Source organism: Elephas maximus, chromosome 17 (assembly GCF_024166365.1).
Source record: "Elephas maximus indicus isolate mEleMax1 chromosome 17, mEleMax1 primary haplotype, whole genome shotgun sequence".
Lineage (NCBI taxonomy): Eukaryota > Metazoa > Chordata > Mammalia > Proboscidea > Elephantidae > Elephas > Elephas maximus.
In genome coordinates this window covers 48075212-48090238 of record NC_064835.1, presented here as the reverse complement: position 1 = coordinate 48090238, position 15027 = coordinate 48075212, and the positions used below count along the sequence as shown (strand labels likewise).

General features: G+C 39.0%; 1 protein-coding gene across 3 annotated transcripts in view; it reads left to right on the top strand.

The window, feature by feature from the left end:
* The window catches only part of KDM3A (lysine demethylase 3A), a 63741-nt gene that overhangs the window by 2508 nt on the left and 46206 nt on the right, over positions 1 to 15027 (top strand). For all 3 annotated transcript variants that reach the window (XM_049856756.1, XM_049856758.1, XM_049856757.1), the window contains 5 exons: positions 6301 to 6456; positions 10433 to 10543; positions 13668 to 13770; positions 14497 to 14621; positions 14860 to 14932. In XM_049856756.1, the coding sequence (XP_049712713.1) occupies positions 6301 to 6456; positions 10433 to 10543; positions 13668 to 13770; positions 14497 to 14621; positions 14860 to 14932 (568 nt within the window). The remainder of the gene's footprint in view (positions 1 to 6300; positions 6457 to 10432; positions 10544 to 13667; positions 13771 to 14496; positions 14622 to 14859; positions 14933 to 15027) is intronic.

Below are 15027 nucleotides of genomic sequence, written 5' to 3'. Positions count from 1 at the left end.
ATTTGCTTTAGGCTAGTATCCTTTCTACAAAAAATGGGCTTTGTGTACTAGATTTCACTCATAGTTGTCATGGTTTATTTTACCTGCCAAGTGAAATTTTCTCTAGTGCATTTCTTTTTATCTGATTTGAATGGAAACAAGGTTTGATTTGAACTTTCCAGTCTTTGGTTCTTTGGCAGATGAAGAGAGAGACTAGGGGTTCCCTTCCCTGGCGATGATTGAGGACCTGTTGAGTTAGGCAGGAGGTCCCTTGTATGTATTCTTTTAAATTGTCATGTTCTTCCCCTCCCCCCCAACCTTTGAGTTGGTGGTGGTATTTCCAGAACGAGGAAATAAATTTAGAAAAAGGAGTCTTGTTCAGAGTTGTGTAATTAGCTGCGGAGTGGTGGAGGTGGGGATTTGAATCCAGGTTTGGTTGTGTGTCTTTTCAGCTGCACCCAACTCCCTAACTTGGAGATAATGGGGATTTCAATTCAAGAGCGTTTGACTCTATTTGATTTTTTCCTTACCTGCAGACTTCACAACTCAGCCCCCATGGAAGGTGCAGGTCTGTTGATTTCTTTTATCTAATCATGACTTACTGCTGCATTCCTCAGTTGAGTAAGAGATGAAGTAGCTGACTTAAGTTTAAGGCCCATGTTGTATTAACAAGGAAATAAGATTTAAAGCACTGTAATCTAATTGTGCTTGGTGAGATGCATGCAAGAACTAAGTAACAACAGAACTTCAAACAGGTTTGCTCTGGCTCAATCCCCTGCTGAGAATTTGCATTTCTAACAAGTTCCCAGGCTATGTTAATGCTGCTGGTTAGGGACCAGCTCTGAGAACCACCAGTAGAGCAATGGTTCTCAAGATTTATTATATGTGAGAATCACCTGAGGATCTTGTTAAAATGGAGATTCTGATTCAGTGTATGTGGGGTGGAAATGCAAATTCTCAGCAAGGGTTCAAACCAAAAAGAACCTGTTTGAAGCCCTAGTAACTGAAATCATGCTTACACCTGAGTTTTTGGGCATTGAGTTTTTTTGGGAGGTAAGATTGGGTGCTGAGTTGAATATGAATAAATAAAATTTGGGTAGTATGTTCCTGTTCTTCTAATACTAGTTCAACTTTGTACCAGCTTGCTTAGTCATTGTTAGCTGCAGTCAGAGTTGGCCCGACTTACGGCAGCCCCATGCACAATGGAATCAGACTTTGTAATCCATTGGGTTTTCATTGGTTGGTTTTTGGGAAGTAGACTGCCAGGCCTTTCGTCCTAGGCTGTTTTAGTCTGGACGCTCCACTGAAACCTGCTCAGCATCATAGCAATGTGCAGGCGTCCACTGACAGACAGGTGGTGGCTGTACATGAGGTGCATTGGCCAGGAATCGAACCTGGATCTGCCTCATGGAAGGCAAGAATTCTACTGCTGAAGCAGCACTGCCTTCTCTTGCTCAGTTAGTTGAAGATGATATTAATGAGGCCAAAGCTTGTTAAGTCTGTTTTACCTAAAGAGAGACTTTGTAACAAAGTTACTTCCTTAGATAATAAAAAGACAATGTGTCTAGTAGTTAATTACAAAGAGGTTAAAGTGAAGGTGTTGTAACACTAGATAACGATGATTAAGTGCTTTTTATGTGGCAAGTACATCATTTAATCCTCACAGATATTCTAGATAGCAGCCTACGTTTTTTAATACCAGAAATTTAGGTTTAAGTAAGTTAAGTAATTTCTTTAAAGTATACTTCCATACTTTTTTACACACTAGGCTTTAATATTCAGGTAGAATGAGGTTGTTTTTGAAGTTGTTAGCTGCTGTCAGGGTGGCTCCTGTGGAACAAAACACTGTCCAGTCCTGCACCATCCCCATGATCAGTGGCAGGGCCTGACCTGTTGTGACCCATAGCACTTCCATTGGCAGATTTTTGGAAGTAGATCACGAGGCCTTTCTTTCTAGTCTGTCTTAGCTGGAAGCTCTGCTGAAACCTGTTCAGCATCACGGCAACGTGCAAGCCTCCACTGATAGATGGGTGGTGACTGCGCTTGAGGTACATTGGCCAGAAATGAACCCTGGTCTCCCGCATGGAGGGCAAGAATTCTACCACTGAACCACCAGGACATTGTTTTGCTGGTCTCTGTACCCCAGCACCTAGAACGGTGCTTGGCCTACAGCTTATGCTCAAATATTTGAACAACGCAAGGAAGGAATCATAAAATTATTACCTCTACATGGAAAAGCAGTTTAGAAAGAATTTACTGATGGGGCAATGGCATTCTTTTCATCTGGAAGGACACAGAGCTTAGTTAGGTGTGGTCATATGGACCTCTTTAACCTTATTTTTATCTTAGTGTTTCTACGTGACTCTGTGGGGCAAGCTGTTTCTTAACTGGCTTTGTTCACATAATTAATGCATGCTGGGAATACCTTCCTTCCCCCTTGTATATCTGTGTTTTCCCTTCCTTTGAACCTGCCTTATTTCTTTGAGTCTTCTACCACATCTTTGTCCTCAAGGATGTCTTTAGCAAATAAATAGAGCCATTTTGTACAATTGGGTGCATCAACCAATGCCTAGCCTTTCATCATTGTGTACAATTGGAACTTGAACATTGGTGAATTCTCTTGCCAGTCAGGCAGTGTAAAATAAGAAACTCTTAGCACAGTGTATTAAAAACTGTTTACCATTTATAATTGAATGCCAGACTCTGGGATTTTAGGCAAGTATTTTACTTAGGTGTATGAAGACATAAATAGAAGCATAAGGGATTCATTTCTTTATTTGTGGAGTATTAAATGGTATCCAGCATCTACTGCTGAGCATAGAGTAGATAGGTAACTCAAAACTTCTTGACCAAAATCCATGCCATTTTGTAAGTGCCTTCTTTTGAACTCGGAAACATTCTACTTGTTTCTTTCTGATGGTTTTCATAATTCTGTACATATGTGAGATTAGTGTATGCAAAAAGTGGGAGTTTTGGGGCCTAGATATAATATTAATTCATATTTATCCTAAGGAGATTTTCTGTTGGGAAAAAAATTAGCTGGAAATAATTTGATATATCCAACATCTGCTCAAGATATTTGATCGGCTAATGAGGTATACATTTACAAAATGCCCTTCCAAAAGAGTGGCAAATTTGGAAATTCTAGGCAGCAAATTAGAGTTAATTGTTCTCTTTTGGGCATTTGGAGTCAGAAAGCATAAACAGCATCATCTCCTTAGTGGGCTGAGGGAGCGTGGCGGAAAGAGCCCAATTTGAAATGGGAGCTTGTTACATCTATCACGTTGTATGATCTTGGTCAAGTCATTTAGTCCTCCTGAAATTGAATTCATACCTGTATGTCTTTTTATAGAAATATCTGCAGAAGAGGCTTTTCAGACACAGGGTTGTATGTCTTAACATATAGAACCTCAGACCTTAAGGCACAAATGAAAGACACATATGGGTCTTGACAGGAAACTTCTGAAAGAATGTTGAAGAAAGCTCCTGATCTGTTGGTATCATTTATATAAAAAATTAAAAAAAAAAAATTTTTTTTTCCAAGCTAAAGTTAACGTAAATAAGTTAGTGTAAGTTTCCACAGTGTAGTGGTTATCACTTTCGTCTAACACGCAAGAGGCCCCTGGTTTGAGGAAACGAACTGGTCATTCTTTGGAAACCCTGGTGGCATAGTAGTTAAGTGCCACGGCAGCTAACTAAAAGGTCGGCAGTTCGAATCCACCGGGCACTCCTTGGAAACTGTGGGGCAGCTCATCTCTGTCTTATAGGGTCGCTATAAGTCTGACTCAATGGCAACAGGTATTTTTTTTTTTTTAAGTTAATGTGAATCCTTGACCAATGCAACCTAATACCCCCAAGTCATAAACTTAAATTATTTTTAAGGTACTAAACTTTTTTCCACATCACTCGAAAATTGGGATAGGAAGAGAGACCCTATCTGAATTTTGATTTAGGGTTAATCTTAATCTTTCAGTAGTGATAAGAATTGTGATGTTGTTTAAGTTTGGGGACACCGCTTAAGATCTTAATCCTTTACTTTTTTTAGCTGAATATTAGATAATGAAAATCCTCTCCTCCCCCACTCCTAATTTAAGAAGTGATACCCCAGTAAGATTTGAATTACCATGGAGGTCTTCAGACTTCTTAGTCTCCCTGCCAGATATTTTATGTATATTGTCTTTCTTTAATCCACCTAAGAATTCAATGAGGTGTAGGTATTATTACTTTCATTCTGGAGCCATCAAAACAAGATTTAGAGAGCTTAGACTCAAGCATGGGTTGTCAACCTGGGACCCATAGACCCCTCTATCTCAATGTAACTTGATTGTTTTGTAATCTGTGTATTTTATTTTATGCAAGGAAAATAATTCTAAGAAAACTTGAACATAGCTATGACTCAGACTCAGATCTCTTAGAATCTGAAGTACATGCATGCTTATTCCCCTTACACCACATTACTGATAGGTGAGAAAACTTTGTAGCCTAAAGTTAGGTTGGGTTTGAGGCTGAGATGAGTCTGGGGCAGAAAGACTAGCCAATTTAGGAGATACAAGAGGACCTGAATTCTGTGGCTATGGCAAAAGAAAGGAAGGTGGGCAAATTCTCTGAATTCCTCTATGAAGGACCAGTTGGGTGATTATAGTGATGGAATACATATATACAGAAGGAGAAGGGTATACCGAGCCTCGCCACATAGGAAGTGTTTGCATACTTGCATTTATTCTGATTTGGAAAGTATTTAGTAATAACTGCAAGATTAAAAGCCTGCCATCCCAGGAAGATATGCATCTTCCTGGGGAAGTTGCCTGGGAAGTTAGGGATGCTCGCTTTGTTGTTGGAGAGAAGAGTAGGGTGAGTCCTGAATTTCATTGAATTTAGACTGATACTCTGTAGCCATAAGACTGGAGAAGATTTGGGAATGGGGCTAGTGTTATATCAGCTGGGAAGTTTTAAATGAATGAGAGAAATAGAAGAAAAGTTCTTAAAAATCTATTCATTCATCAAATGTTTGAGTACTGCTTAGGGTCTCTATACCAATGATACACAATGGTGAACAGAATCAGGCACAGATTTTGACCCATTGGAATTTGTAATATGTCAGTCATTTGACCACAGATACGTAATTCAAAATGTAGGTAAGTGCTAGGAAGGAAAAGTACAGGACTTTGAGTACAGATCGCAAGGGGACCTCTCTTGAGAGGGAGGCTCTTTGATAAGGGAAGGCTTCTTTGGGGAAGGAATTTTTGAGCTGGATTCTGACAGATGAATGCAAGTTAGTAAACTAAGGGTTGAAAAGGGAGATATGACTGATATCTGTAAAATTATGAACACTGTTGATAGATGTATTAATTCTTGAAATCCAGAAATGAGAGACTTCTTTAGTAAGAAAAGGAATTTTAAATCAAATAAAAATAGTGATTCTTGCGCAAAACATATCAGTTAAAATTAAAAAAAAAAAAACTGAAAAACCTTTAAAGAAGATTTAAAATAAATTAAGTGGTTGCATATTGGGTTCAGGAAGCTAGGAGCCAGAGTGGTTTGGTACACGTTATCTGACCTTTAAGATTTTGTGAACAGTTCCAACTTCTGGGTTACTGATAAAGACTCTTAGACTTCTCACTTTGAATTTTTTTGTGTCTTAAAATATTTATACTAGGTTGTAAGCGTTGTAACCTTAGGATTAAAAGATACTTTGTAGATCAAAAGTGCGAAACTTCACAATTACTTTAAAAATATGTTTCAAAGGTAGGTTGACTTTCATATAAGAAGCTAGAGATAGTTCTGGAAAACTTTGGGGTCAATTATCAGTTACCTGTTTCTGTATCTAGTAAACAATATTGTAGTCTTAGACTCCACACTGAGGTAAATTTCTCAGCTCATTCATCTCAAAGGGATATTGAGGATGTGGGGTGATGGGGTCATCTCGAACCGAAAGAAAAGGTCTACATAGAATTACAGTGCAATGTGATAAGTACTACTTTTGGGTTTCACATCTGTGCCTTCCAACTCCCAAAGCTCAGACCTCTAATTAAATATGTGAAAATCCTTTGAGTTGGGTTTGTGGGCTTTCTAGAGGTTACTTTGGGGGCAGAGACTGACCCCAAAAGCCCTTGACTACTTCTTCCCAAAGTGGTTTGGGAGCCAAAGCTTGATCATGTCAAGTTACGTTTATTGTGGGTTGAGAAGCGAAGGGAGTGGCAAGAGGGACAGAATATTGAGAAAAAAAATTCATGTAGAATAATAAGGGTATAATTCATCTTGGGCATTTTAATATTTATTTCTGTTAAACAACTCTGCCTTTTTTCACTTCTATTTGTCTAGGTGTGTGTGGAGTTTGATGGGGAGTCTTGGAGGAAGAGAAAATGGATTGAAGTCTATGGCATTCTAAGGAGAGCATTTTTAGTAGAGCATAACTTGGTTTTGGCTGAACGCAAATCTCCTGAAATTTCTGAACAAATTGTTCAGTGGCCTGCAATAGTGAGTAAAACTCTTAAGGCTTATTGAACTCCTGAGAAAAAGGCATTTCGTCCATTATGGGGGAAACAAGGAAACGTATATGTAATGTTCATGTCCAGCCCCGTGGGAAACAGTAGCACCAGACGTGTGACCATGTGGAAGCATCAGACAGAGGAACACCTGGAATCACCTGCCAGCCCTGCTAGGAGCTCTGCAGCTTGGGCCAGGCCCTTGCTTCTTCACTTGTGAACTAGGGACAGATGTAAGGTGGGGCATGTCTAGGCCACAGGTCAGAAAGTGGTCATAGGCAAACATACAGATCTGTTTTAAGGTTTGACCTTAACACAACATTTTAAGAAACTGTGAATTAGTTGCCAACTTCTACAGATGTGAAAAGTACACCTAAAAATTTGGATTTCCAGTTTCTCTTGAAAAAACTGCAAGATACGACAACACTTGGGCCCTGTGGCAGTTCCTTATCACAGCAGCAGGCTGGAGCTGAGCGGTCCCTGCTGCCTGGCTCCAGTGAGGCTTCTTGTCTCGTCCTCATGATTTTTTGAGGCTCCCTGTGGCTCATAATGTTCTTTGGCTTTAAAAATGCATAATCAGTATATGATCCTGCCGTCTCCACATTTTCAGCCTGGTACAGTTAGAAGAGAAGAGCGATGATGATTGTGTCTAAAGAAGTCTAACAGGCATCTCAAAGTCAGTACGCTTCAAACTGACCTCACCATGTCCTCCTCTCCCCCTCAGGAAATACTCGGACTTGTGTCTCATCCTGCATTCTCATCTCTTTTCGTGGTCTCACACTTTCCCTATTGAGCACATATTTTTGGTTCTTCTGTACGCCTTTTTTAGTGCCACTACTGGTCTTTCTTCAGGCTCTCACCTCTTGCCTTTAGCTATCCAAAAGCCTTATAGTAAATCTCCTTACATTCCTCTGGCCTTGGTCCCCACGTATCTGTCACTTAAAAACCTTCATCCAGGGGCTTCCCACAGCTTGCAGAATACAGAATAATCTGGAAAGTTGATTCCCTCCATCATTTGGTGTCTGCCTATTTCTCCAGCCTCATTTCTCACCAACTGTTTAATCTTGCCTTTTTTTTTCATTCATTCAACAAATATTTATTGAGCATTTTTTTGTAACTACGAAAGGCATATTTGAACCAGATAGAGTGGGACGTATGAGAACAGGATCAAAATTATCAGGTTCTCAGCTATTTACACAGATTTCCCATTTGCCTTTCCACGTTGCTCTCAGTACGCTGATTGCCATTCTTTTTTCTCTTTAACGTGCTTTTCTTCATCATCTCCATATCCTAGTCTATTGCTTCTTCTTGTGTCTCATTATATTTTTTCCCTAAGTTTTTCAGAGTTCTTACACAGAGTTTAAGCCATTTATCTTTCTTAATATTCAAGCCTTTGCATAAAATAACATTCAAACATGGACATTTTTTATCAGGTAAAAACATGGTGTCATGGATTGAATTGTGTAACCAGAAATATCTGTCAGCTTGGCTAGATCATGATTCCCTTCTATGATTGTATGATTTCTACCATTTTACGTTCCGATGTGATTTCTCTATATGTTATAAAACCTATCACTACGATGTAGTAAGATGGATTAGCTGCAGTTATACTGATGAGGTCTATAAGATTAGGCAGTGTCTTAAGCCAGTCTCTTCTGAGATACGAAAGAGGGAAGCAAGCAGAGACAGAGGGACCTCATACCACCAAGAACAGCAGACTGGAAGCAGAGCATGTCCTTTGAACCTGAGGCTCCTGCGCTGAGATGCTCCCAGACCAAGGGAAGACTGATGCATCATGAGGACCTTCCTTCAGAGTCGACAGAGAGGGAAAGGCTTCCCCTGGAGCCAGTGCCCTGAATTTGGACTTCTAGCCTCCTGGACTGTGAGAGAATAAACTTCTCTTTGTTAAAGCCATCCACTTGTGGTATTTCTGTTATAGCAGCGCTAGATGACTAAGACACATGGTCAGAAATGCATTCTGTCTTCCCACAGATTGTTAATTACAAAAGGGAAAATAATAACTAACAGCAGGGAAACCTGGTGGTTGCCATCTTCATCAACAGGTCAAAGTTAACATCACCATCATGTACCTCCTGATACGATGTGCTGAGAACACATCACTCATAGTGCTCTTGGCAAAAATGCATACTCCGCACAACTCGTAACACAGGGAAACATAAGACAAACCCAAATTAGAGGCATTTTACAAAATAACTGGTCTTCAACACACTGTCAAGAAAGAAGAAAAAGAAAAAAGAAGGGGCTGAGGAACAGTTCTAGACTGACTTTATTTTGCATTTTAAGCTCCCGTCATACCATGTTTCTTCGAGTCCAGGAAGCATGGTGCAGTTTTTAAACTGTGTACCTTTGTGCTGTTAGCCTTCCCTGCCTCCGATACTCCTCCTCGTCTTCCTTCCCCCTTCTCTGGTTGAGAATTTCTTACCCCACTTCTCCCTCTTCTCGGAGATGGTGCCCTTCTGTGTGTCCTTGTGGTACTTCATACATCTTACATCATAATTTTATGTCAGTCTGTCTTATTAGACTGAACTTGAGGACAGGAGTTGTAATCTCTTCATGTCTAGTGCAGCGTTTGACATCTCGAACGGGTGACTCAATGAAGTTTAGATTTAGGGAGGTGGACCAGTTAGAGGAACATCAAAGATAATTATTAGTGTTTTAGTTGGGTTGGATAGGAACAATGATGTTTTCAATCATAAAAATAGGACTTCATGGGGAAAATTTAAGACTAAGGTTTGGTATCTAGCCTATTAAGTTTGAGAGCTCTCAGGAAGGCGATTGGAGATAGGATTTGTACAGCTTACTTAGAGAGGTTAAATATTGTGGTTTCCCGAGGGACTACTAAAGGTCCAGGCCTAATCGACCTCCTTTTTTGCAACTATTCTGTTAATGATTTTTGGATTAACACTAACCAATTTTTTTCCACTCTTCAGATGATAACTATTATTATTTTACAGTTCTCTTTCTCGTAAAAAAGAGAGGTTATTAGGTTAGTGCATAATCTTCTGAAGATTTATCCTATGTTCTAGATCGTGGGTTGGGAAACTACAGACTTTGGCCACCGATTCGTGAAGTTTTACTGGAACACAGCTACACCCATTCATTTTTATATTGTTTCTAGAATTTGTGCTGTGGCAGCAGAGCTGAGTAGTTGTGACAGACTGTATGGCCTTCAAAATCTAAAATATTTACCTTTTAGCCCTTTACAAAAAAGTTTGCAAACCCCTAAGCTAGATAAGGAAACCCTGGTGGCATGGTGGTTAAGTGCTACATCTGCTAACCAAAAGGTCGGCAGTTCGAATCCTCCAGGAGCTTCTTAAAAACTCTACGGGGTAGTTCTACTCTGTCATATAGGGTTGCTATGAGTCAAAATCAACTGAATGGGAACAGATTTGGTTTTGGTGTTTTGGAGCTAGATAATGATGGTATAGTAGCAAGCAAGCATGTCAATGTTAATAATAATTATTTTTCTTGTGTATTCCCATTTATATAATTTCACTAACACCTGTCACAGACCACATAATTATCATTTGTGTGGCAGTGTGTTTCCAACTTTTGATCTAACTTATTCTTTAACTTTGGAGGAATCCTGTGATAAATCTGGATTTTGATTTCCTTTTTGGTAAAATAGAAGGGCTTGAGATGATCACTGAAGTGATCATTTTGAATTTATGATTCTTTTCCCTCTAGGAGAAATTTTAAGAAGTTGTTTTTGATTAACTATTTGTCAATAAGTATTACAATTTTATTCTAGTTTAAATTATTGGGTTTGAATAGAAATTGTGTAACCTTTTTATGGTTGCATAAATAATTGTTGAGATTCTTGCGATAAATAAAAAAATTAATGGCCTTATCTTTTTCTCTGTATGCAAAAAATTGCCAGACCCTATTTTCAGAATTACACTGACATCAGTTCTGATGCCAAAAACACTTTCTGTTGTTTGTTTCAGATGTACAAACCTCTGTTGGACAAAGCTGGTTTGGGATCCATAACTTCTGTTCGCTTTCTAGGAGATCAACAAAGAGTGTTTCTTTCTAAAGATGTTTTGAAGCCAATACAGGTAAAACAAAGAAGCTGAACTTATCTGTCTGTGTCTATACCTTTATCTCTATCTCTACATCTATTTCTGTATCATATTTTTATGCCAAAAACACGAGCCTACATTCGTTTGCCAACCTTGCCTTCCTCCTGCAAGGTATCTTCCTAAGTGCCGCTATGCCAGTATTTTTGCCTTCTACCTTTGTTTGCCAACTACGCCCTCCCCCTGTGAGGTATTTTCAGTAGTGCCGATGCTTATGGAAATACCTCATGGGGAGGGCACAGTTGGCAAACAAAGGCAGAAGGTACACGTTATTTGTGTATAATACGGTGTATCTGTATCTATACTGTATCTCTATCTCTGTACCTGAAAGGAGCCTTGGTGGCACAATGGTTAAGCACTTGGCTACTAACCGAAAAGCTGGCACTTGAATTCACCTGGTGGCATTGCAGGAGAAACGTGGTGATCTGCCTCCATAAAGATTACAGCCTAGGAAACCCCATGGGGCGGTCATACCCTGTCCTATAGGGTCTCTGTGAGTGGGAATCAGCTCAACGGGACCTAACAACAACAACACCTGTGTCTATATCTCTGTATTATTCTTTCCGATTAGCTTGCATAACTCCCACCTCCTTCACAACGTTTAACCTCCTGGGTCATGCTTGCTCATTTGTGACTTTTTTCTCCTCTCTATTATGAAAATAGAGGGAGGGAGGGAAGGAACACACAGATGAATTTATCTCCACAGATCACTGCCCTGGGAATAATGTTTCTCTTATAATAGCAATCATCTATTAGACGTTGTTTATGAAACTTAATGACCCCTTTACCTGCTTCAATTTTGTGACTTCAGAGACTGACCTGACTTGTTTCTACAGCATGTAGAACAATTAAACCTATTTGCTAAAAGGCAGTTTAGGTCACTGGTCATTGCCAATGCTGAGACTGTTTTGGATAAGCTAAAGCACTGACTTTCTCTCTGTTACAGTCTCACTTTTACTTTCATATCCTGGAAGTGAGTGAAAGCAAGTTCTCAAGCTAAACCTTATTTTATAATGTGTAAGTAAATGGAATAGAGGAGGGTGCTTTTACTTAATTGAATTTCAAACACAGATTCCCTTCATGTGTTAGGTAGGCGTCTTGATACTTTGCCTACCTTAAAAGGCATACCTTAAGGTAGGCTTTTTCCTCACTTAGGGACCAAGGAACGTGCAGGAGGATGTGGATATCTTGCTTTACTGAGAAAATGGTTTTTACTTCTAAGCAGTTATTTTCTGGATTTACATATTTCGTGCATCCAGGTTTTTTCAGTTAAGGTCAACTCTTAGTTTCTTGAGAGTGAAAAAGAAAAACCTAGATCAGTAAGTTTTTATTTGTTCTCAGGGAAGTGTCTGTTTGACATAGAATTGATGTGCTGTGGGATATTAATGTGGCAAAGCCTGCTACGTTGTTGATGTAACAGTAATAACCCACTGGTTATTAGATGTGTCTCTGGCTTCTGCTGACCCTGATGTGGTCAGAGTATCAGTTTTTCGGGGCCTTCTCACAGGCATGTGGGTGATCAGATCAGGCCTGGGAAAGCCTGGGGAGTAGGATGCTTACTCTAAGCATCATTTGGCATATGTAAAAATTGGGTTTGAAACTTAAGGTCTGCCTTTGGGGTTGAATTTGGCCCAGTTATCCATGGGTAAAAAAAAAAAAAGGGCAAGGTATCCAGGTCAACTACCTGGTGCTTTTGATGAGCTCTAAAACTCTCCCGGGCAGACTAGAATTATTCTGGTTAATTGAGGAGCCCTTCGTGGCTCTCTTTGTTAGTGTGCCCTTTCGTTTTATAGTGGGAGTTAGAGAACATACTTAAAATTTTTTGAAATTGCACTAGCAATAAATGCCCTATAAAACACAAAACAACGCACATGAGCCACCCTGGTAATTAATGTTGAGTTCTTATGGAGATCCTACTTTAGGCCTAATGTAACTTGGCAGGAAAAATCTATTTCTCCAGCACATTCCCTCTCTACAAGACTAGTTGTCCTTCACAATGGGAAAAATGGGTGAAACATTCCTGGCTGCTGTTTATCCATTTTGCTGTGGCAGAAAAGCATGAAAGTCTGTTATTGGAAGGATTACTATGTTTAGTACTGTTATTTCTTTGCCCTGCTAGAGATTGGGTTTGGCAGGTTGTTCTTATTGACAGTTTCTGTATACATTAATCATAACTGGGTGTGCATACAAAGCCAAAAGACTATGGACTAGTGCCAAGAATGGAGCGGCTGCCAAGAATTGAGTGTTCAGAAAGTGGCTTACTAACGCCTTAGGCTATTCATTCATATTTTCTGTTTGGTCCCTCTCTCAGCCTTTTGTAAAGAAGAATGCATTTGGAATACTATTTAGGTTAAACGAATCTTTGTGAAATAATTTGTTTGGTAAAAACAACTTCAGTGGGTTGACAATATGGATGTGTCTCTTGTGTGTCTTACCTGTATGTTTCTATTGTCTCTCACCCCTTGAATTTGGACCTACTCTTTGCCCAATCCCAGTTTCGAATACATTGTTTTAGACTTGGATTGATAGCTAGTTTGGTTACTATGCTTCCCATCACCATAGCTATGTCATGTTTAAATTGCACTTTGAGCTACTCTTTTATTTGCATGAAATACAGTGTATCTGTATCTATACTGTATCTCTATCTCTGTATCTGAAAGGAGCCTTGATGGCACAATGGTTAAGCACTTGGCTGCTAAGTGAAAAGTTGGCAGTTGAATTCACCTGGTGACATTGCAGGAAAAACATGTGGTGGTCTGCTTCCATAAAGATTACAGCCTAGGAAACCCTGTGGGGCAGTTCTACCCTGTCCTATAGGGTCGCTGTGAGTGGGAATCGACTGTACGACACCTAACAACAACAACGCTCTTACCCACACTCTTAGCTTGGAGTGGCTTCACTTCAGTCTCCCAAACTGATGATTTGATGGTTTCTTACTTTCTGACCTGTGCAGTTCATTGGTGCTGCAATGGTTTGTTACTATCAAATGGCTAGTTGACACTACTTTAACCCTTCTGATTAAACTGATTGAAATATCCACTGGAATTTGAACACTTATTCTTATTTACTGCTTACAAGGTTTAATAATTTTTTTATTTTTCAGGATGTAAACCATCTTCGACTTTCCCTTTCGGATAATCAGAATGTTAGTAAAGAGTTTCAAGCTTTGATTGTGAAACATTTGGATGAAAGTCATCTGCTACAAGGTATGTGAATTATCTACTAGTGACTTACCAGTTGACCAATGAGTAGCTTGTAAAAAGCTTAAGTTTTAGCCCTTCTCACGCATTTTCTCACTGAAATTTCTAATTTTTTTAGAAATTCCTTTTCTGCTTTCCCTATTCAACTAGTTGACTGAAGGGCTTTATTAATACATTCTAAACCTTCTGAAGTTTGGAAGTTCAGCAATTATATGGAACTATAAAAGTAGAGTAGATATTTTAAAAGTTCAACTATATTTTGACATGAAATTTGATATGTTTGGAATTTCAATCATATGAAATTGATAAGGCATTCATTTGATAATCCTAACCTTCTCATTTACTGTTACTGAATTGCTTGGTCAGTTTCACAATCCTGAGTATTTTGTCTCTCCTAACAGTTCCTGAATTTGCTTCCTCTAAAACTCTACACAGGACAGTGAGTTAGGTCTCATGAGTTGTCTGATGCCACTTGGTGTGATGCAACATGCCAGAGTAAATAAATATGTTGCCCCCCTTGAGATGCATCAGTAGGAACGTGGAACTTTAAAATAAAAGATTTAACTTGCTTTTAACTTGGCCAAAATGTCTGTCTTCTTATATGTATAGCAATGTTTTTAATGTTTACTTTATTTTCTAGGTTTTTCTTAAAACTTAGAAAAAGATTGTCTTGGATAATGGTGAAATTGGGAGGCAATGTAAATTTTTCTAAGAATACTTTTTTTTTTTAAGGTGACAAAAACTTAGTTGGTTCAGAAGTAAAAATTTATAGCTTGGACCCATCTACTCAGTGGTTTTCAGCAACCATCGTAAATGGAAACCCAGCATCAAAAACTCTTCAAGTCAACTGTGAGGAGGTAAAGATGATGATAGTTGCCTGTAAGTTAACTTGAGAGGGAAAGAGAATTCCTAAAAGGACATCTGTAGGAGCTGTTTTATCCTAAAATATTAGAGCAGGGATATAAATAACCACAGTTGTTTTAAAAATAAATTACTTGCTACAAGTAAACTATTGTTATGTTAATAGAGCTACTTTTCAGTAAGCTCTCAAGCACTTTTTAATTTTCCAGTATTTTTGTTTTATTTATTTTTAAGATTCCAGCACTGAAAATTGTGGATCCATCACTGATTCATGTTGAAGTTATACATGATAAGTTCGTGACATGTGGTAAGTTACACTGTTTGATTAAAGTACTTTTTCTTTTCCTTCCCCCTTCCCCTTTCTTCCTCTCACATTAAGAGAAACAGAGAGGCCAACTTACC